This window comes from Sus scrofa, chromosome 14 (genome assembly GCF_000003025.6).
Source record: "Sus scrofa isolate TJ Tabasco breed Duroc chromosome 14, Sscrofa11.1, whole genome shotgun sequence".
Taxonomy (NCBI): Eukaryota; Metazoa; Chordata; class Mammalia; order Artiodactyla; family Suidae; genus Sus; species Sus scrofa.
The window spans coordinates 33,223,018-33,247,562 of NC_010456.5; the positions used below are offsets into that span (position 1 = coordinate 33,223,018).

At 42.5% G+C, this 24,545-nt stretch overlaps 1 protein-coding gene across 5 annotated transcripts in view; it reads right to left on the reverse strand.

The window, feature by feature from the left end:
- The window catches only part of TMEM233 (transmembrane protein 233), a 92,036-nt gene continuing 68,047 nt past the window's right edge, over positions 557-24,545 (reverse strand). Inside the window, exon 3 of one of the 5 annotated variants that reach the window (XM_021073559.1) lies at positions 557-1,643. In XM_021073559.1, the coding sequence (XP_020929218.1) occupies positions 1,592-1,643 (52 nt within the window). In that variant the 3' untranslated portion in view covers positions 557-1,591. Of the gene's footprint in view, positions 1,644-7,738; positions 8,190-10,407; positions 13,923-24,545 lie in introns of those variants that run through there. The other 4 variants (XM_021073561.1, XM_021073557.1, XM_021073558.1 and 1 more) reach the window with 4 other exon arrangements.

Below are 24,545 nucleotides of genomic sequence, written 5' to 3' on the forward strand. Positions count from 1 at the left end.
AGGCCAGTGGGTCAGGCAGATCAAGATTTTAAATATAATATTGCAATTGTCATTCACTGAGGGAGACCAAACTAGGTACTGTCTCGTCTTTTAACATCTTTTGACTTTTATAACTGTGGAGCCATTTTTCTCACTGTTACCAAAATCATTAATATCTGAGAGTTGGAAGGTATAAATTGCTAAATCAAAAGGTGGATCAATTATTAAACAGTGAATAAGTATAACACCTAGTGATGGTGATCAAAGTAGGCAAGGCTCCAGCAACCCCTAGGTGGCAATAAAAAGCAATGGAAATCCCACAGTCTTCCAAAAATTGTCCGTATTTTTTTGAATTTTTTGCTTTTTAGGGCCGCACCCGCAGGCTGTGGAGTTTCCCAGGCTAGGGATCCGATCAGAGCTGTAGCTGCTGGCCTATGCCACAGCAAAGCAGGATCTGAGCTGCCTCTGCGACCTAAACCACAGCTCATGGCAATACCAGATCCTTAACCCACTGAATGAGGCCAGGGATTGAACCCACAACCTCATGGTTCCTCCCACAACCTCGTTTCCGCTGAGCCACTACAGGAATTCCTGTCTGTATTATTTTTGTTTTGTTTTGTTTCGTTTTATGGCTACACCTGTGGCATATGGAAGTTCCTGGGCCATCTGAGCCTGAGGCAACACTGCGTCCTTCAACCCACTGCACCAGGTGGGAGATCAAAACTGCACCTCTGCAGCGACCTGAGCTGCTGCAGTAGGATTCTTAACCTATTGCACCACAGTGGGAACACCTAAATGTCTGTATTTTTAAGTATGAATGAACATGGTAAAAACTTCAAGTAGTACAGGAGGTATTAATAAAAAACAAAAGTCCCCCTCACACCTTCCCTTAGACCCCTATTTCTTTTCTCCTGAAATACCTGTTGATAATTTCTTGTATACTTTTTGAGAACATTTTTTTTCATAATTGTATAGCTTTTTTTGTCCAGAAAAAGTATGTGCTTATCTCTCTCCTTTAAAAAACTGACATAGTTGGGTAAACTTTTTACCCCTGAATCTGTTTTTCCATGTCAGAACGTACTGACCTCTCTCATTGTTTAAATGGGTGCACATTCCATATACAATAATAATAGTTTACATTTGCAGAGTGTTTACTGTATACCCGGCACTGTCCTGAGCAAGGTCCTTGTTTTAACCCATTTAATCCTCACAAAGGCCTAGGAGGTACATTCTATTATTATGCCCACTTTATGTAGGAGAAAACTAAGGCACGCAAGTGGATAAGTAATTTGCCCAATGTCATGAAGCTAGTAAGTGGAGGAGCCAGGCTTTAGATGCAGGAAATTTGACTCCCCAAGTCAAATTAAGGACCATGCTTAACTGTAGTATCAATGGACCATAATTGTCTTAATCTTTATTTTCTCAAGATTCTTTTAAAATTTACATATTTTTGAAAATTGTGTTAAAATATACTATTGTAAAATGTACCTGGGGATTTTGGCTTTATTTGTGTATGGTGAAGATGATTGCCCCTGGAAAGATTATTACTTTCAGTTCTCCAGTTGGGGGCATGCCATGCCATCCACGGCCACAAGAGGGACCCTGAGGTTGGTCACAGGCAGAGACAGTGAGGGGAAAGCTTGTGCAGAAAGTCCTTGTGATTCCTGAGAAAGAATGGATGAGGCAAGGTAAGCAGCTGATTGTTTGAATAAAAATTCCAATTATTAGTATTAGTATGTTTTCCTTTGACTTTATACTGACTAGGGTTTCTGGAGCTTCTTGAACTGATGTTTTTAATAAAATTTGGAAAAATTTAAGTCACTGTTTTCTTTTTTAGGGCCTCACCTGTGGCATAAGGAGTTCCCAGGCTAGGAGTCCAATTGGAGCTGTAGCCACTAGCTTACACCACAGTCACAGCAATGCCAGGTCCAAGCTGCATCTGTGACATACACCACATCTCACAGCAACACTGGATCCTTTAACCCACTGAGTGAGACTAGGGATCAAACCTGCATCCTCATGGATACTAATCAGTTTTCCACTGAACTATGAAGGAACTCCCACTATTTCTTTAAAAACTTAAAAAATAATCCATTACTCTTGCTTTCATCTCTTATTTTAGGAATCCAATTATGTATATGACAGAATGTGTGATATCCCCTACAAGTGTATTTTGTTTTTGTTTTTCCTGCTCTACTTCAGTTTGAATAATTTTTATAGAACTGTTTTCAGGTTTACTGATCCTTTCTTCTGCATTGTCCAATATGCTGTCCAAAATACTCAAAATTTTTTTCTAGAATTTATCATTTTCTGTTCTAGGTTTTCTAGTTTTTCTTAATTTTCATGTCTTTTCTGAAGTGCTCCATCTCTTCACTCATATTAATCTTTTCTTCTAGATTCTTTAACATCACCACTACTTTAAAGTGTTTGCCTACTTCTTTCAATGCCTGTATTATCTCTGGGTCTGTTTCTATTAACTGTTTTTCTCTTGATGATCACTACTGCTTCTTCATATGTTTAGTGATTTTTATTTTACACTGGACATGGTGTGTGCTATATTGCAAAGACTTGGATTCTATTATCTTCCTCAGAAGTGTTGAGTTTTGTTTCACATGGCAGTTAAACTACTGATGACTCATCTTTAACATGTGGAGGCATAGTTTTAGGCTACTTTGAGATCAGTCCACTTTGGTTCTCCACCTTCTAGAATTTAGTCCTTGAAAGTGGTCTTTACTGCTAATATGTGACTCTTCTGGAGTTTCAGCAGAAAGACTGAGGGGTTATCAATCTCCTCTAATTTGGAGGAATTTGAACTCCAAACTCTCCTCAGCACTGAGCAGCTCAGTTCTTTAAGCTTCCAGGCTTTTTTTCCCTTGGGCTCCACATATGCTGTTCAGGCACAAGCTATGTATTTGAAGAGAGTTTATATTAATATTTTGGGTCCCTTTTCTGTGGCTCTATCTCTTCTGGAATTTATTACCTCAATTTCCAGCCACCCTTGGAGTCCCAAACCCCAACAAGTGATTCCTCAGTTCAGTAAGACCACTGCTTTCTTTTTTATTTTTTAAATATTTTTTTAAAAAATTTAAAAAAGTTTTATTGAAGTATAATTGATTTACAATGTTGTGATAATTCTGCTATGCAACAAGCTGATTCAGTTATGCATATACACACAGCCATTCTTTTTCAGATTCTTTTCCTATATAGATTATCTCAGAATACTGTGTAGATTTCCCTGTGCCATACAGAAGGTCCCCACTGGCCCATACCACAGTGTGCATATGCCAGTCTCAAACCCCCAGACTGTTGCTTTCTGCTTGAGATTTATTTTCTATGAGCTTGGAGACCCTTCAAAAGAAAGCCAGGTAATTGTGTATGATCCCCTTCTTTCAAGGGTCCTATTCCTTCCAGTTTCTGCCTGCTATTGATTGTTCTCGGGAGACTTCCACTGAAAAAAATTTGTCCAGAGCTTTCAGCTTTTATAGGCAGGGGAGTTAGTCCAATAGAAGTTATTTCACCTTTACTGGAAGCCAGAAGTCTAATCAGTCTTTTTTTGATGACAGTTTTGTTTTTCATCTTGGACTTTCACAAATAACACTGCTGTTGAATACCCACACAACCTGGCCAATTCACATATGCAAGTGTAGTTTTGTGAAAAAAGTAGTGGGACTAATTCCTAACAATAGAATCACTGGACCTAAAAGTGTATACCTGTAAAGATTTGCTAGAGATTGTCAAATTTATCTCTAAAAGTGCAGCAGACATTACATTTTGGATGACTGTTTATCACACCCTCTTCAAAACTGAACATTATGACATTAAAACATTTTTTTTTTTTTGCAGTCTGACAAGTAAAATGAGTATTTCATTGTTTTGCTATTTTTTTTTTTTTGTGCTTTTTAGGGGCACACCCACAGCATATGGTGGAAGTTCCCAGTCTAGGGGTCAAATCAGAACTAGAGCTGCCGGCCTACATCACAGCCACAGCAATGCGAGATTCAAGCTGTATCTGCAAACTACACCACAGCTCATAGCAATGCCAGATTCCCAACCTACTGAGCAAGGCCAGGGATCGAACCATCGTCATGGATACTAGTCAGATTTGCTTCTGCTGCACCACAATGGGAACTCCCACTATGTATCTGTTGATTCATGAGTTTGTTGGGCCAACTTTTCATTATTGGTCATTTTGCTTATAATTTACCTAGGTACAAAAAGAACCTCATTTTTATAATAATAACATTAATAATGGAGTTCCCATCGTGGATCAGTGGTTAACGAATCCGACTAGGAACCATGAGGTTGCAGGTTCGATCCCTGGCCTTGCTCAGTGGGTTAAGGATCCAGCGTTGCCATGAGCTGTGGTGTAGGTCGCAGACACGGCTCGGATCCCGCGTTGCTGTGGCTCTGGCGTAGGCTGGCAGCTACAGCTCCGATTGGACCCCTAGCCTGGGAACCTCCGTATGCCGTGGGAACGGCCCAAGAAATGGCAAAAAGACAAAATAAGTAAATAAATAAATAACATTAATAAGAGTGAATATTTATTGAACTACTCCAGAGACAGGTCCTGTGGAAAATCCTACCCCTCTTGCTAAAGTTTTTATTTCAGGGATGGGCTTGTAAGCCAGACCTAGGCTACTCTGGTTCAGGCTTCGTCCTCTGACATGTTACAGTAAGAAGGAAGAGTGGGGTTTTGTCTGACAGTTTGGAGTAGGGAGATCTTCCATCTCTCGAGACACTGATACAGAATTTCTTAGCCTGAGATGTTCCTCTCATGAGGGAAGCAAGTGTGAAACCAATCAATTATACACAAAAAGAGAACAGAACTGAGAGCATCAAAGGGAAACAGAGCCATAGTGTGCCGACTTCATGATCTGCTGGATTCAATCGTGAAGTTTGTCCTCTGCCTGAAATTTTCCATTATGAGAACCAGTAAATTCTCTTACTGTTCAAGTCAATTGGATTTTCTGTTGCTTACTATTGAAAGTATCCTAAGTTATACACTCAGATTAGCTTCTGTTCTCAAACGGTGGGAATGCACTTTTTTTCTTCTGTGGATGTCAATTCCTGTACATAGAAAATAAATTTTAAGGATCTGGCATTGCTGTAAGCTGTGGTGTAGGTCGCAAATGCGGCTCAGATCTGGTGTTGCTATGGCTGTGGTGTAGACCCCAGCTGCAGTTTCAATTCAGCCCCTAGCCCGGTACCTTCCATATGCCACAGATGCAGCTGTAAAAGAATTAAAAAAAATTTTAAGAGAAAAATGTAAAAAGATTTATACATAGATATGAGACCTGAGTTTTTTAAAATAACTGATAAGATTCCAAACAGAAAATGTGTTGTAGTTAACACAAATCTGTTGCAAAAGTTTAGCCCACACAAATTTATGTCAAGCTTGCAACTAATTAGGGAAAATGTGAACAGGCAATTAAGTCATTTCATTTGGTTATGTGTCAAAAGTAGTTTTGTTATTTTTTACAGTTACAAAATAAGCAATGAGAGCTGATTTATGATTTATGGGAGTTAGTCTAACATAATGATTAAGAATATGGATATGAGAATCAAACTCCCTGGGCTCAAATCCTAACACTTCTCAGTTGTGTGAACTTGAACAAGTTACTTAACTTCTCTGTGCCTCAGTTTCCTCAGAGGCAAAGGCAAATTAATAGCAGTACTTTTATTTACAACTGCTAATGGCAACTGAATGAAAGTATATTTTAAGGGCTTAATACAATACTTGGTAGATAGCAAGCCATAATGTTTGCCATAATATTATTATTATATTTACCCACCTTTTTCTTTTAAGGGTTAAACAAATTTGTTGGCAAAGAGCTATTTTTAGAATTGCAGAATACAGAGACTGAAGAACAATCCCTATTTAGCCAGATTTTGTCTTCCTCAGTTACTGAGCTTTTGCCATCTTATTACTTTTGTTGTTTCAAAGGAACAGAAATGTCAATGATATATCTACACTGCTTTTGAGAACTTTGAGGCTAGAACTAAGTCCTAGAGTCATACAGCCTGAAAATCACCCTGTAAACCAGCCAAAAATCTGGTTCAAAAGCAACAGACTCTGCCATAATGCTTTGGACTGGTGACTGGTGGCAAGTAAGGTCATGCTGGGACCTGAGATTCTGGAACCAGACTATGCAGGTTCCAATCCTAGTTCTACCACTTTCTAGGTCCTTGGGTAGTTATTTAACCTTCTCATGGCTCAGTTTCCTTGTTGATCAAAAGTGGACAATAAATAATTGCTTCCTCAGTAGGTTCTTGTTATGAATTTATGGCACAAAGAACTTAGAACAGTGTCTGGTACAATGGGAACACTTAAAAAGCATCAGCTCCCTTCCTGTTTTATTGAAAGGTGGTTATTCCAGAACCTGTTGCCTCTTTACTCTGTCCAAGCTTTGCAATTTCCCTCCAGCTTGTTCCTGGAGCCTGTCACACAGACATAGAGGGTTGTAAAAGGCAATAGAAACCTGCCATTCATGAAATCTGAACACACTGACTGTGCCTTTCTCCACTACTTCCACAAGGGGGCAGCCCAGCCTCAAAGGAAGCCTTGGGGAAAGTCCACCCACAGGAGTTCATTTCGGTCCACAGCTTTGTGAAATAACTTCTGGGTGTACTGTAGCTTTTGGTAACTTCTGCTTTCTAAACGATCATGATAAGTGATCCAGGCATACATGAGAATGTTTGGGGACAGGACCTTGAACCAATCCTCAGTGAATGGCATCTTCCTTCCAAAATCAGGTTTACATCTGTCAGATAAGTAGGAGAAAAAAAGGCCAAGATGATGGAACAATTTTTGGTTCTGTTCTCTTTTTCAATTTCTCCCTCATTCATTATTTATTTATTCATTCTGACAGCCAACAAATAGTTACGAAAAGCCTTCCGAACACCAGGGATGCAGAGGTGAAAAAGAGCAACACGGTTCTTGCTCTCCTAGGGGCTGAGAGTCAGCTGGGAAAGACATACTATTCCCTGATCAGTACACAGTGGATTATCGCATCTAACTACCTTTGTGATAAGAGCTTTAAGTACAACTATGGTCTGTGTGAGCATGCCAAGAGAGACCCTAATGGTCCTGAAGCATTGGCATGCGGAAGGCTTCCCTGCATGAGAGAATTTATTCTGGGGCAAAGGAGTGGACATTAGCTGGAGGAGGGCTCATGGGAAGAAGAATGTCTTACTCATTCAAGAAATATTTATAGATTATCTGCCATGGGCTACATGCTTTTCTAGGTGTGCAGAAAGTAAAGCAGAGTGATGTAACTACAAGGGGTGGATGGCTGCCTTCCTAGGGGCTTAGCTTATCTCTTTCTGAAAAGCTGAGACCTGGAGGAAGAGGAAGAGCCAATTATGTAAAAACCCAGGAAACCGTGTGATAGGCAGAGGAAACAGTATGTACAAAGACCCTGAGGCAGGAATGATCTTGGCCAGTGTCGGGGAAGAGCCAGCAGGCCAGTGTGAGACTACAGCAGAGGGAAGGAAAAGGAGTGGTCAGAAGTGAGATCTGAGGGGCAGCCAGAGGTCTGATTTTGTGGTCTGTGCTTAAAAGTGTGGGTTTTAATTGCAGAGGGGGGGCCATTCCATGGGTGGGCTGGGTTACAGCACACATGGGTTTAGGGTTTGTTTGTTTTTAGGCCTGCACCCGACATATGGAGGTTCCCGAGCTAGGAGTTGAATCAGAGCTGCAGCTGCCAGCCTACATGACAGCCACAGCAATGCCAAATCCTTAACCCACTGATTGAGGCCAGGGATCAAACCTGTGTCCTCATGGATGTTAGTCAGGTTCGTTTCTACTGAGCCACAATAGGAACTCCTAATTTAGGTTTTGAGATCACTCTGATCAGAAGTTGGGTGCTGATGCTGAAGGAGGATGAATGTGAAAGCAGGGGTTCGGTAGAGAGAACACTGAAACCCCAAATATATCCCTTTAAGCTGTCAATATATTAGGTTGCCTAGTAAGAGAGAATTAAAGTAGCTGATGGAATTAAGGAAACTATCCTGGATTACCTGGGTGGACCCAGTGTTATCGCCAGGTCCTTAAACGAGGAAGAGGAGGGCAAAGGAGTCAGAGAGATGCCATGTGAGAACGAGTCCAGTGGCCACTGCTGATTTTGAAGATGGGAGGAGGCCAGGACGCAAGGAAGGTGGACAGCCTCCAGAGGCTGGAAAAGGTAAGCAGATAGATTCTCCCCGAGAGCCTGCAGAAAGGAAGGCAATCCCACCAGCATCTTGATTTTGACCCAGTGAGACCAGTTTCAGACTTTTGTCCCTTAAAAAAAATTTTTTTTTTAAATTAAAGTAGTTGGAGTTCCCGTCGTGGCTCAGTGGTTAACGAATCCAACTAGGAACCATGAGGTTATGGGTTCAATCCCTGGCCTTGCTCAGTGGGTTAAGGATCTGGCGTTGCTGTGGCTGTGGCATAGGCCAGCAGCTACAGCTCTGATTAGACCCTCTAGCCTGGGAATCTCCATATGCCGCAGGTGCAGCCCTAGAAAAAAAGACAAAAAGACAAAAAAAGAAAAATTAGTTGATTTACAATGTTCTGTCAATTTCTGCTGTACAGCAAAGTGACCCAGTCATACATATTATATATGTGTATGTGTGTGTGTGTATGTGTGTGTGTGTGTTTTCTTGTATTATCTTCCATCATGGTCTATCACAAGTGATTGGATATAGTCCTCTGGCTATACAGCAGGGCCTCATTGCTTATCCATTCTAAATAGAATAGTTTGCATGTTTCAGACTTTTGACCTCCAAAGCAGTCAAAAGGTGGATGGTTTTCAAGTTCGTAGTATTTGTTACAGTACTGATCAGAAATGAATACACTGGGTTACCTGTAACAAGACAACGGTAATTGTTTAGATGAGCTTTGGTAAAGGCTCAAGAATTTTTCTTTCTTTTTTAGGGCCACAGGTGCATCATATGAAAGTTCCCAGACTAGGGGTGTAATCAGAGCTACAGCTGCTGGCCTACACCGCAACCATGGCAATGCCAGATCCTTAACCCAGGGTAAGTGAGGCCAGGGATTGAACCCACATCCTCATAGATACTAGTTGGGTTCATTTCCTCTGAGCCTCAATGGGAACGCCTCAAGAAATACTTACTTACCTTACTTTACTACATCTGTGGGGATCTGGATTTAGGTCATCTTTCTTGTGTCATCAGGCCATTTGTCACCTCTACAGGGGCAGGGTTTGGCCTTTCAGAGTTCCTGTCAATATACTCATTCCAAAGCACAAGCCGTTCCCATACATGGGATTCCATGTCACCCAGACACTGGATGGCAATGCCAGGGGCAGACAGCTTGAGCAAACTAAATGGCAGGGCACCTCAGTGAACTAGTCTATGAGGGTGAACAGGGCAAGTGTGTACTCGGATCAGAAGAGGGATGGAAGTTTTGACTGGACCATCACAGGTTTGACCTGGCTGCTCACCTGAGATTTGGAACAGGTACATAAGATGAAACTCAGACGCCCGACACAGAGAAACACACAAAGGCCACTTGGTACTCCTCTCCCCTGACCTCTGCTACATAAATCTCTGTTGGAACCAATGAATCAATCTTCATTGGAAAGATAATGCCTTCTTTCTTGGCTTCTGTAGGGATGATGGGGGATGCGTGCATATCAGACGTCTTTGTATTTGTCAAATCAGAATTCAACGTGTTTTGGTTCAGGGACCTATGTTTATAGGGTTAACTCCCAGGCTCAAATATGCAACTTCCATGAGTGTTTTTTGTTTTGTTTTGTTTTTTCATTTTTTTTTTTTTAAGGATTTGTAGTAATCCATGAATGTAGACACTGTCTTAGAATCAGTAGCCCAAGACGTCGGTCTTATAATTAGAAGCCTGGATCTAGGGTTACGTATCAAGATACATGCATAATGCTGTTTTGCTGAATGCAGCTGTCCTGGTGCAGGCCAGAGAAAATCTGCTGATCCAGGAGCTGAGGCCAGCGATTTTATGTCTGCATCTGCTTCTGCCCATAACGTGTGGGCAAAGACAGGGCCACTTCAAGGGCTGTAGTCCTATCAGCCTTAGCCATGCTCAGAGCAGGGGACAGGGGCACTCCCTCTCTGAGGCACTGTCCCTTGGGTACAGTCAGTGCACCCTCTTGCAAGGTAGCTGCATAACACTATTCCCGCCTGTCTCTGTCCTCTCACATTTCCTTTTAATGTTCTCCATGTATGCCGGCTCCCCACCAGCCTCTTTCCAAGGGTCTCTCTTTATCCCACCGGAATCTCCAAAGCCTAGCTCACTTTCTGTGGCTGAACAGGTGCTCTGTCAATAATGAATGGGTGAGGAAATGGAAGAGAGTGACAACAGAATGAGGAAATTGTTTGAAAAGCTATTAGATGACTTTTTACCCTGCTCGTGACAGGCATAGTAAGAAGCAGCCGCCTTAAAGTAGACCATGGTTTTTTTTTTTTTTTTTCTTCTGCTCAGCATCTGTCTCTTCTTCTGGTAAAAGCACTTTAGTTTTCCTTTGGGAAACCTCCCTTCCCACACCCTCAATCCATAAAGTTCGGGTGGAGTTGACTTCATCCTCAGTTTCACTGGCTGAATTGTGACCCAGTTCTGGCCAAAGAGGATACTACACACTCCCAGACACAGTATAAATTTGTGTTGGAAAGGGTGGCCACGCCTGTCTGTTAATGGATGGTATTCATTCTGACGGTTTGATTCCTGCTCCAAATCAATTGTGCATTATTTCAAATTGAAATTTTTTCCCCCTTGTAACCCTTAGGGAAGAGTTACTTTATTTCCCCATGCATTGCTTAGCTTGTAGGAAGAAATCCCAAGCTGCTGGCAGCCACTGTGCTGTTGTGAAACCAAAATATACTGAGTTGATGCTGAGAAATTGATAAAGAAGAAATTTTTAGTAATGCTGAGCACCAAGATCCAGCCGTACCTGAAGCTATCCCTACAGTTTTCAATTATATGAACAAGTAAACCCTTTTTGCTGTGGCCATTTTTTAGTCACTGGCTTCTCAAAGAGTCCTCTGGCTGATGCACTTGATCAATCCGTTTTCTAAATGTGCTTTTTTGGAGTGGAGCAGGGGTGATCTCAGCTTTGTAGGAGGCCCTGGAGAAGATCATCATCTCACTTTGTCAATATTAAAGTTCTCTGCCAGACACTGCCCCCCACCCCCACCCCAAATCAGACCCCTATCTCAATCCCAGAGATCTCACTTAGTGACTTTAGTAGGACCAACATTTTTTTAACTACTATTTTTATGGCTTCGCCTGTGGCACATGGAAGTTCCTGGGCTAAGGGTCAAATCAGGGCTGCAGCTGTTGGCCTATGCCACAGCCACAGCAATGCTGGATTTGATCTGCATCTGCATCCTAAGCTGCAGCTTGTGGCAATGCTGGATCCTTAACTCACTGAGCAAGGCCAGTGGTTTAACCCTCATCCTCACAGACACTATAGCACGTTCTTAACCTGCTGAGCCACAACGGGAATTCCAGGACCAAGATTTTCAATGCTTCCTGGAAGGGCATTTCAGGCCATATTTTAGTTCTGAGTTGACACCTTGAAGCCCCACCTTCAGCCTCTCTATGGTCTATGCAAGAGGCTCAGTCTGGATGAATGAGCCTGTTTCAGTTATGGGAGCCTCTAGAGGGTTGGTAACCCCAAGAAAACACAATGTGCACACTGTGGTAAACAGGCTTACTCAAAACCATTTTTATTCTGCCTCTCAGCAACACTTCATTTGATTTGGGTAAAAGATCAGGGACTCAAACACAAACTAACAAAAAAACAAGGTGTGAGAAACAGAAATCAAGATCTGATACATTGGAATGATACTAAGATCTCTGTGTGCTAAGAATTGGTGTCCCTGATTCAGTGTCCTCCTGGGACAAGTTCTGGCTCGTGATGGACATCTAGATGAAGTGACAGGTGGCATCCAGTGTCCATCAGTGCCCATTTTTTAAAAAAATTTTTGCTAGGGTCCAGGAGTTTTAACAAATGCCTGAGATTCACAATAATTTAAGAACAAGGCTTTACATTTGTATAGCACTTAGAATTTCCCTCCAGGGGCAATCATATCTATTACGGCGATTAATTTTCCTAATGACACTCTGAGGTAAGTAGGCAGGCATTCTTATCTCCCTTTTCCAGATGAAGAAATTTGAGGCACAAAAAGCTAAGAAACTTGCCTAAAGTCAGCTTGTATAGTTAGTTCGTGGCAAAAAAAGGCTTTGGAACTCAGGTGTTTCGCCTTAGCTTCTTGTCCATTCGCTTAGCATAAGCTGCCTTTTCTCTTGCTGAGGAAACTTCATTATCACTATTTGTAATATTAATCTTTGAAGTTATTTCTCACATATACCTATCACCTGTGGTATTAACCACTTAATATTTTCTTTGCATCCACTTTTTTTTTTTCTTTCACTTTTTTTTTTTTTTTTTTTAGGGCCGCACTCACGGCACATGGAGGTTCCCAGGCTAAGGGTCCATCCCTGGCCTTGCTCAGTGGGTTAAGGATCCAAGCATCGTCTGCGACCTACACCATAGCTCATGGCAATGCCAGATCCTTAACCCACTGAGCAAGGCCAGGGATCAAACTCGCATCCTCATGGATACTATTCAGGTTCGTTAACCACTGAGACACAATGGGAACTCCTACTTTCTTTTCTTAAGTAGATGTATTTGAACGGAAAATGTATACAGCTCATCCCTAACTGGAGAGCCATTCATGGAAGGTAATTAATAAAACAGAATGAAAACAAAACCCATTAGGTTATTAAATTCTATCTAAACAGAAGACTTTGAACCTGAGGCCTGCTCTTTATTAAGGAGGGAAAAGAACCAAAGGATGAGCAAGGTGGTGAGGACCTATGAGCACTAAACAGAGACTTTCTCTGAGCTGTAATCAGGATTGAAACAAAACAGAAAAAGGGAAGTGTTCCTTACAATTCAAGGGGTGGCTATAAATGACTTAAAGATTATCTTTGCGTACCACCAGTGGTACCACACAGGATGAGCGTGTTCTGACAGGCAGAATAATGGCGGTGTCATGAAAATAATACAGTCACACCTAAAGGGTTTACGTTTGACAGAAAATCCATAAAATGAGTGGTATTTCCTAGTGGCACCCGGAAAAATCAAAGATCTTGCCTGAAACTTGCTAAAGAGAGAAAGAAAAAAAAGCACATTCCATAAACACAGCCAGTATATTCCCAAAAGTGGGATGGGAAAGGTGCTCACGTACTTAGACTTGACCACTAAGTACATTCTCAGAGTCTGTCTGAGTGAAAAATGAGGGTGTGGTCAAGTTGACACATGGTGGATGCAAGCAAGGGGTTATTGGGGGCGGGGGTGGTGGCACTGGGGGTGGAGTTAGGATAAGTGAGACCAAGACATAAGACCAGAAATCTTCGCTTTGATGCCAGTATGTTGAACTCTTGGGGGCTGACAGAGGAGGAGCTACAGAAGACTGACGTGAAGCTGCAGCACATAAACATACAAGGAAACAACACACAAATTCAGTTCTATTAGACAACTTTAAACGTGCTCAACATGTGCTCAACACTGCCAACACCAGCATCCACTGCTCTTTCTAGAAATTCCCTCTCCTCCCAGATCTGGAACCTCTCCCCCTCCACTGAAAAGTGATGAGATTTCCTGAGGCTCATCTCTGGAGGAGAGGCCTGGATACATGGACACAATGGCTTTTGATAAACTGAAACAGACTTAGCTGACGATTCTGGCTGATCTGGCTGTGCTGCTTGGTTTTCCTAAATTTTGGACTTTTTTTTTTTCTTTTTTTTCTCGTTTAGTTCCTTTGCCAGGGGCCTGCCTCTGGAGAGTCCTGGAGGAAAAGATCTCAGTCTGAAGTCAAGGATCCATTCCTCAGAAACTTCTTTGGGGTGTGTGTGGATAAGGTCCATCCTCCATGCTTGTGGCTGACCACTGGCTGCTCACGCTCTGTGTGTACAAGAGACAAAATGAGAGGGAAGGGGAGGGGCAGGAGAAGGGGGAAGGGGAGGGAGAGAGCAGAGCCTCCTCACTTAGGGCTTCGTTCTTCAATAAGGATGACTCTTGTTCAACCAGTGCTGATCTGGACTGGCAGATCCGCATACCTCTGAGTCTTTGGGGTCTAAGGGCTGGCTTCTTTTGGAGAAACAAATTTCATTTGGAAACATTTTGTTTTACATGTGGCACATCAAAAAACCAAATGATACAGATGTAGGCACACTCATGCCTTGGAGTGTTTCTGAATCTTGTTCTCCTCCTCAAGGTTAGAGCATTGATAGCATTTGGGGTGAATCCTCCAGGCTTTTCCTTCCACTGTTTAAATCCATAAACACGCACTTAGAAATTGACCCTGTGTGTGCACGTGGGTGGGGGTTTATTTATTGAAACTCATTCATTCATTCATTTAATAAATATTTACATGCCAGGCACTGCACTAGGTGCTGGTCTTAACAACGATACCCAACAGTTACACAGTGAGTACCATGTGCCAGGCAGTGTGCTTTACAATATAGCCTTCACAGCCCTATGAGGTAGGAACTATTTTATCCTTACTTTATTTATTCTTTTATTTTTGTCTTTTGTCTTTTTAGGGCCCCACATGTGGCATATGGAGGTTCCCAGGCTAGGGGTCGAATCAGAGCTGTAGCTGCCGGTAACACCACAGCCACAGCAGTGCCAGATCCGAGCCGCATCTGTGACCTACACCACAGCCCACAGCGACACTGGATCCTTGACCCACTGAGCAAGGCCGGGGATCAAACCTGAGTCCTCATGGATACTAGTCGGGTTCATTAACCACTAAGCCACGATGGGAATTCCCTCATCCCTATTTTATAGATGAGAGAACTGAGGCATAGGTGGGTTAAAAGATGTGCCCAAGGGCACACGAATACTTAGATTTAAACCCCAATGGTCTAGCTTCATAATAAGCACCTCTAAGTGTTATGCTCTATTATTTTGGGCAATGACAGAAAGGAAATGAAAATGTTCCTGGAATTTTCATTCCAGTAGGAGGAAACAGACCATTCTATATATATATAGAATGTATGTATGTATGTATATATATGTATATACAGTATATATATGTATATACATAAATGTGTATGTATATGTATACAAATATATATTTATATAAAACTATATATAAATTATATAAAACTTTATATGTACATATAAAGTTTGTCAGGGAGAAGTACGTATTAGGGAGCAAAGTAAAGTTGGTTAAGGGGACAGAGGGAAGAGGGGTGGAGCTGTGGGTGTTATTTTAGAGAAGCTGGTGGGGGTTAGCCTCTCTGTGAAGGTAATCTCAAGGAGAGATGTGAGAGATGAGAATGAGCCATGGGAACATGAGGAGGAAGAAAATTCTTGGTAGAGGGATTGGTAATTGCAAAGGCTCTGTGGCATGCTTGTATTGCTCAAAGAACAGAGAGGAATTCAGTGTAGATGAAGTGGAGGAGTGAGGGGGGGGAGAGTGCTGGGAGATGAGGATGGAGAAGCAGCAACCAGATCATCTGGGGTCTTAAAAAGCTGTAGGTAGTAAGGGAGATACTTTCATGTTACACTGCAGTGTAATATTCCACCCTAGGAATGAACCACTGTGCATTTAAGCAATTTCTCTTTGAGGGACATTTAGGTTGTTTCAAGGTTCCCCCCATTTCAAACAGAGCTTCAGTGAACATCACTGCACATCCTTGGTTCACATCCTGGGCGCATCTTAGAATCATCTGGGGGATGTTAAAACCTACCAGTGCCCTGCCCCATCACTGGAGACTCTAATATGACTGATCCAGGGTTGGCCCTGGGCACTGGAGATTTTAATCTGTAGGGAGGAGAACTACTATTTTACATGCCATTTTATGACACTAAAAAGTAGAATTGCTGGGTGGACAGGCACATAGATTTAATTGACCTCCCAAGATTGTCCCAATTTACTATTCCACTCATGGTGTAGTATCCAATTCTTCACACTCATCAATTTTGACACTATCCATCTTTTATGCTGTTTCATATGGCAAACAACAAAAAATATATATATAGTATTTCATTGTTGCTTTAATTTGTATTGCCCTGGTTATTGGAGAGATTGAACTAACTTCCTTCCTTCCTTTCTTTCTTTATTTGAACACTTTTCATCTTTATCCTGATTTCTTCATCAATGTCCCACAAGCTTACATCTTTTTCAAAGCAAAAATCTTTCCATTGTTGATGACTTAGGTCTGACCTGTCTTTACCTCAGTTTATCTGAACCAACAAAGAAAAGCCCTTCTGATCTTCTGGAAATAGGTAATATTCCCCATCTTTTATCATGGAATCAAAAAACTCTCTGAAGATAACATCTGTGCAAAACCGGGAAGCCTTACACCAGCCAATAAAACAGGAAATACAACAGATTTGCTGTTGTTTTTGCAAGAAGGCCAACTTTTACTTATCCCCCTTGATATATATGCTTACTTCCCATTCTATGCAATGGGAGGATATTCTGAGGCCAGGAAAGAACCCATTCCAGTCTGTTTATAGGACAGGAGTTTTACCAGTACAGAATGGGTCAACTTCTGCTAACTCTGAACCTGCTAATGGGTGACAGTTGTGGGACCCTTAACCTTAGAAATTAAGTTATTCTTTAATGGAACATTGGAACACGAAGGCTCTTATTGTTAGAATGACAAACAATGGAGTTCCCGTCATGGCTCAGTGGTTAATAAACCCGACTAGCATCCATGAGGATGGTGGTTCAATCCCTGGCCCACTCAGTGGGTTAAGGATCCGGTGTTGCCATGAGCTATGGTGTAGGTCACAGACTTGGCTTGGATCCCATGTTGCTGCAGCTGTAGCATAGGCCAGTGGCTATAGCTCCAATACGAACCCTGGCCTGGAAACCTCCATATGCCATAGCTGCGGCCCTAAAAAGACAAAAAGGAAAAAAAAAAAAAAGGCAAAAAAAAAAAAAAAGAGAATGACAAACTAGCATTTTTAATACATGGTGGGCATATGCCTGGCTGTGTAAGTCCCTACACCACCACCCAGAAATGTAGGTTCAGTGAAATTGCAATGCACATGGATTTCACTTACAGAAATCAACTATTCATGTTCTTCGAAAAGAAAAAAAAGCAACTGTTTAAATGGAGATTCTGGCCACCAGATTGCTCAATGTCTAGGGGTATGAATGGGTATATGATACCTATTAAGCTTGGAGTGTGGATCCAGTGTTTGAACATACAACCCAAGTCCTGAACACCTAATGACTTCAACTGGTACTCAATCCAAGGAACATCATCTCTTCCAGTATTTGAGGAATCATTGGTTCTACTGGGCTGATGAGGAGATGGTGTGTGAGTCTCTAACAGGGCACCCTTCCGTGGATGCTTCCAAGATTAATATTGACTATACTCAAAGCTCACCTTATGTCCTGACATTATAACTTCACTCCTGAGTAAGAAGCAGCTCCACTTTTTGTCTATCTAGGTAAGAACGTTCTCCATTAAATGCAAAGCCTTAGCACAGTGCTTCTGCAATGTCAGAACACTTAGAATATTTTTGGGGGTGGGCATACTTGTGGTAATGCATATTTCAGGGCTGCTGAGGGTTTTGATGAGGGCCTGGGAACCTGCATTTTCACAAGCATCCACGCTGAATATGTTTTGTGAAACGCAAGTGAAATAACAAAAACTTCCCTAAATCCTCAGATACCAGCAGAACGTAAAAGTCTGTGGACTTGCTGATTTAGGCTAGGGATGTGGAGGATTAAGATCAATAAATAGATGGCTGCAATACTTGAATGTTTCACCTCCATGATTCATTTCTCCACTTTCCCTGGTAACATGAGAGCAGGGAACTTTATAACTCCAAGAAACTGCAAGTTTCTGATTCCATTTGGACCAGAACAGTTCTTTTCCACCAGCTCAGCATTCCATCCAAAACTGTTGAATATTTTAGTTCAGTGAGTCCCAGATCTAAGGGATTTGATGTCATGAAACTATCTTTCTTGCTCCAACCACCACATGGCTTATAGAGATATCCTGTAAAATTAGGATCAATGATAGAAAAAGATCAGGAGTTCCCGTCGTGGCGCAGTGGTTAACGAATCCGACTAGGAACCATAAGGTTGCGGGTTTGGTCCCTGCCCTTGCTCAGTGGGTTAACGATCTGGCGTTGCCGTGAGCTGTGGTGTAGGTTGCAGATGCGGCTCAGATCCCATGTTGCTGTGGTTCTGGTGTAGGCCGGTGGCTACAGCTCCAATTAGACCCCTAGCCTGGGAATCTCCATATGCCGCGGGAGCAGCCCAAGAAATAGCAAAAAGACAAAAAAAAGAAAAAAAAAAAAAAAGAAAAAGATCAGATTTGTGGTTACCAGAGTAAGGGACTGGGAGGAGGGAGAACTGGATGAAGGTGGTCAAAAGGTACAAATTTCTATTTGTAAGATAAATAGGGAGTTCCCATCCTAGGAATCCCACTAGGAACCATAAGGTTGTGGGTTCGATCCCTGGCCTCGCTCAGTGGGTTAAGGATCCAGTGTTGCCGTGAGCTGTGGTATAGATTGCAGACGCGGCTCGGATCTGGTGTTGCTGTGGTTCTAGCGTAGGCCGGCGGCTATAGCTCTGACTGGACCCCTAGCCTGGGAACCTCCATATGCCACAGGTGTGGCCCTAAAAATAAAAAGACAAAGATAAATAGGTACTGTACATTGTGATAAATAAGTGAACACACATGAACATATATGAATACAATAAACAGAATGAACACAATGAATATAATGAACGTATATGTTATATATGAAAGTGGCTAAGACAGCAAAGCCTAAGAGTTCTCATCACAAGGAAAATATTTTATTTCTTTTATTTTGTATCTACATGAGCTGACAGATGCTCACTAAACTTACTGTGATAATCATTTCATGGTGTATATAAGTCAAATCATTATGCCATACACTTAAACTTATACAGTGCAGTATGTCAATTATATCTCAATGAAACTGGAAGGAAAAAATTAAGCGAGGTTTTTGATGAATTTGGGTAAAGACTATCATGACCTGAGTCTATTCTAAGAAAGTAAACTACCTGAGATTTCAGTCATTTGAGGAAGAAGAGACTGGTTACACTTTTCTTTTTAGGGCCGCACCCGTGGCATGTAGAAGTTCCCAGGTTAGGGGTGGAATCAGAGCTGCAGCTGCCAGCCTACACCACAGCCACAGCAATGCCAGATCCGAGCCTCGTTGGCAAACTACACTGCAGCTTGCAGCAATGCCGGATCCTTAACCTACTGAGTGAGGCCAAGGATCCAACCTGTATCCTCATGGATCCTAGTTGGATTCTTAACCAACTGAGCCACAATAGTAACTTCCAGTGTTCTTAATAAGGATAAAACAACAAGAACCACCTTTTTCTTAAAGGCAAGACTTCAGAATTTTAAAAAAGCAATCGTTTACTTCAGACTTCCTTTCTTTTTTTTTTTTTTTTGATGAAACTCTGAAAACTGCCATATTTAAAGCATTTGGTCTCATCTCTAGGCCAGGTCTTTCCTAAAGTCAGATTTTCCCAGTGCCTCCAAGGAAGTCTTTGCTGCCTTTTTAGATGTGTTACAAAAGAACCTCTCTGTGGGTACATTTTCTACTTGGTAAAATGACTCCCCTCCTTGGCCTTGACTTAGATGTAACACATTAGGATGCTGATGTAAATGAAAACTGACCACTCTGTTAACCACTGGCTACCGTGAGTTCTTCCTTTAAGATTTGAGGGCAGGAAGTTTGGAGGTTTGGTGATCAGCTGAACCGGAACACCAGGGTGGGAGTGGGGAGCTTGAAAACGCAGATTCTCGGTCCTCACTTCCTTTTTTTTTTTTTTTTTTTTTTTTTTTTTAAAGGCCTCACACCCATAGCATATGGAGGTTCCTGGGCCAGGGACTGAATCCAAGTCTCTGCAGTGACCTGAGCTGCTGCAGTAGTATTCTTAGTCCACTGAAGCACAGTGGGAACACTCCTTGGTCCTCACATCTGACTTAGTGAGTTGGAATTCTTTGAGGTAGGGCTCCAATGTCAACTTCTTTTAACCGCGCATCCCCCACCCCTGCCCTGGTAATTCTTCTGCAGCCCAGAGTTTGGAAACCTCTGCCTTAGTAATTCCATGTTGCCATTCAATTCTTCCAGTAAGCCAGGCTGGGAAATTTTATTTCAAAGGATTACTGAGAAATTGGTCTTATTGCTCTTAACAGAAGATAGAATTGATTTCATTCACTAAAGGCTGGTTTCTTGCTCTCTCTCTCTCTCTCTCTCTCTCTCTCTCTCTCTCACACACACACACACACACACACACACACGACAAAGCCTTTAAATTTGAGTTTCTCTGGGATTCTAATTCTGGAAAATAGTTTTGTTTTCTTCGAATATGAAAGGAAAAGTACCTAAAAGGAACCTGACTATTCAGATGGAGAAATAATTCTATTCTCACTTTATAGAGCGGGAAATTGAGGCACAGAGAGGTTAATAACATGCCAGGGGGTCAGGTAGTAGAGCTAGGATTTGAATCCTGAGAAAACTGGTGCTAAGGGCCATGCTCTAACCACTGAAACATTTCCTCTCAGGGGGAAGAAGGAAGGAAGGGAGATGGAACCTCCTGTCCTATCTCCCACCATTTTTGGGTGTTTTTAGGGCCACACCCACAGCAAATTGAGGTTCCCAGGCTAGAGGGTTGAATCGGAGCAATAGCCACAGGCCTACGCCACAGCCACAGCAATGCCAGATCCGAGACGCATCGGTGACCTACACCACAGCTCACGGGCAATGCCGGATTGTTTAACCCACTGAGTGAGGCCTGGAATCGAATCCAAGTCCTCATGGATAGCAGGTGGGTTCGTTATCTCTGAGCCACGCTGGGAACTCCGCTGTCCTATCCTTTACTACTACTGATAAAACCTCAATCATGAGCATACAAACATCAATCCTTCATCTCCACATAGAAATGTTTACATTAAGAATGGTGAGAAGTTTCTGTGGTGGTGCAGTGGGGCTAAGAATTTGGCATTGCTGCAGCTCAGCTGTGATATAAAGTGTAGCTGCAGCTTAGATTCAGTCCATGGCCCAGGAACTTCCACACACCGTAGGTGTAGCCAGGAAAAAAAAAAAAAAAAAAAAAAAAAGCCCCCCCCAGATCAAAAGACAAACAGAGAAAGTTCTCATATATGAAGACTTCTGGGTCACCAGTAACACTTCTTGCATGGTGTCTAACAGGCAAACTGATTTTGAAAGCCAATGGAAACTACAAAGTAGACAATGTCTGGGCTGCATGTGTAGATTTTGTATGGTTTTTGTTTGGAGCCCTCAACATGTGTTTAAACAATGTGAATAGGTTGTCGACAACGAAAAATCAGAATACTTTAAGTAAAAAGCCAGCTTTCCAATGTCTTTTGGAAAACTGTCCCACAAGGTCTGCCTTCTATGTGGTGACACGTAGCTGGCACAGAGTGGTGGCTGCTCCCTCTAAACGGCGCTCTCTCTTTTCACTACAGTCTCCACTGCTTCCTACTGCCCTACCAGCAAGTGGCTTCATGCAGGTATGTTCCCTGACTAGCTCCTGCAGCCCTTTGATTTTGTAACCCTTGGCCCAATCTCACCACATTCTTGGGTTAGCTGTAACCTCACCACAGCAGCGCTAAATTAAAAATTTAGCTAAATTTTAAAATTGTAGCTAAATTTAAAAATTCCAAATTTAGCCACAAGTTTAGTGCCACCTACTGGCCTTTGTCACTGGGTGCACTAGAAAGAACATGAGGCTTAACGGTTGTGGGGTGTTGTGGTTAAGGACAGTTTTCAAAGCCAGATTATCCTGGGCCTAACCCCTGCCTTTATCACTAATGAGGTGTGAGCCATCAGGCAAGTCATTTCACCTCTCCGAGCCTCAGTTTGTTCATCTGCAAAAATGGGGATAATAGTCACTACTTCATGGGGTTGCTGGGAAGATATAAGAGTTTAGAGCAGCACCTGGCATGTGGTAAGTTCCATGTCAGTGTCAGCTGCTATTCTTATAACCACTTAGCTCAAACACTGATCTGGGCAGTATGTATTTTCACAAGTCTCCAGGAGTTAGGCCAGGATCTGGCCTCGTACCCTTGGAGTTTAGCTCATGTGTACAAAGCTTTGAACTCTAGTAGTATCTTAAATTCTGAGGTCCATCCCCTATCATGTTGATAACCATGGGAATAACAGAATTAATAAATGGTTGGTATTTTTTGTGCACTACCAAATGACCAATTTACACACATTCTGTGTGTCATCGAATTAACCTGCCCAACAGCTTTATTAAATGGGTACTCTACTATGATCCCCATTTTACGAAGGAAGAAATTCAAGTTAAGGGAGGTAAGCAGTTGGCTGAAGGTCTCATAGTAAGTAAGTGGCAAAGGGGGTATTTGTGTGCAGGAAGTCTGGTCCGAAACCTGCACCATTAACCCCAACCCCCCACAGCCCCATGCTCTCACGCACAAGTGCAACTGTACTTTCCTCAAAGAACAGTCATGTGGGAGTTCCCTCGTGGCTCAGCAGTTAAAGAACCCGACTAGAATCCATGAAGATGCAGGTTTGATTCCTGGCCTCGCTCTGTGGGTTAAGGATCCGGCATTGCCATGAGTTGTGGTGTAGGTCGCAGATGAAGCTTGGATCCCTTGTTTCTATGGCTGTGGTGTAGGCCAGCAGTTGTAGCTCTGATTGGACCTCTGGCCTGGGAACTTGCATAATGCCGTGAGTGTGGGCCTAAAAAGCAAAAAAGAAAAAGAAAGAAAGAAAAAAGAATAGTCAAGCATGTTCACATCTATCCCTCAGCTGCCTTCTCTTCCTTCACAGCCCAATGTCTATTTGCCATCTTGCAGGCAAGAGATTCTGAGGTTCTTCTGATGTTTTAGTGTCCTGTTTTCCCTCTCTTTGGCCAAAGCCAAACATGTTTGCTTTTGTGACACTTTCTATTTTGACATCTCCCCCTTCACCCAGCTGCCCCTAACTGCTTGTGGATCTGGCTTGTCTGACAGGAATTTGACCAACTGTAACATCTCCTACCTCTTGGTTGCCAAGGTTGGGTTGGCTGACCTGGCAGGCTCAAGGGGGTCCCCTTCCTCCCTCACCCACCTTGTGACCCCTTCCTGAAACCAAGTCAGGAAAACTGATCTTCCCAGCCTGAGGGAAATGGAGCAGAAGTCCCCTGCTGCTCTGTCAGAACAGCACCAGGATTTCTCAGGGTTCCTCTCTGCCTTGCCAGGAGCTGTGCAGTGAGACAGGGAGGATCTGGGCGTGTCATTTCCAGGTCTTGGTTGTCCAGCACACCACCCTGGCCTCTGTCAAACCTCAGATGGAAAGTATCATTGATTCTAGCAGATGGAGCCCATCTCAGCAAGCTGGAGAAATCAGAACACATTTGTCCAAATCTGGAGAGAAACATCAATAGCACTCATCTCTTTATGAGATGAGAGCTCACTGGAAATACCACAAATGTGTGGAGACCCTTCTGCTCTTCAGCTAAAACAGTTAGGCTAGTTGGGTGCAATGTCATGTAGGAACTCATTCAGCAGATCAGATGCGAAGGCAGAGTGAGTAATAACCTAAATATTCCATTGACTGTCCTACATTTCCCACTCTCTTACACTTAGGGGGGGACTATGTGACTGGTGTTAGCCAATCAATTATGAGCCTAAGTGACACGTATCCCTCCAGGGCTGAGGCAGTGAAAACCCCTGTGGGATTCTCTGGTTATTCTCTCCCCAGTCTTGGCCTGAGAAGCCCTCCTGTTCTAGATCAGAGGTTGGGAAACTATAGCCCATAAGTCAGCTCGCTGTTTTTGTAAAGTTTCAACACACACAGCCACACCCACACATTTACATATTATACAGTTGCTTTTGTGCTAAAATGTTGGAGTTACATAGCTGCAACTGAGATGCTGATAGTGGCCTAAAATATTTACTACTTGGCCTTTTACAGGAAAAGTTTGTTGACTCTTATTTTTTTGTGATTTCTAAGTTGGCACTTTTATTTTATTTTATTTATTTATTTTGTCTTTTAGGGCCACACCTGAGGCATATGGAGGTTCCCAGGCTAGGGGTCAAATTGGAGCTACAGCTGCCAGTCTACACCACAGCCATAGCAACACTAGATCCAAGCCGAGTCTGCGACCTACACTGCAGCCCATAGCAACACCAGATCCTTAACCCACTGAGCAAGGCCAGGGATCAAACCTGCAACCTCATGGTTCCTAGTCAGATTCGTTTCTGCTGAGCCACCATGGAAACTCCGAAGTTGGCACTTTTAAAAAGATTTTTAAATTATAGTTGATTTACCAGTGTTGTGTCAATTTCTGCTGTACAGCAAAGTGACCCAGTCATACCTATATATACATTCTTTTTCTCATAATATCTTTTATCATGTTCTATCACAGTGATTGGATATAGTTCCCTGTGCTGTACAGCAGGACTTCATTGCTTATCCATTCCAAATGTCATAATTTGCATCAACTAACCCCAAACTTCCCATCTGTCCCACTCCCTCCCCCCCGCTTGGCAACCACAAGTCTGTTCTCCATATCTGTGTTTTGACTCTTGTTTC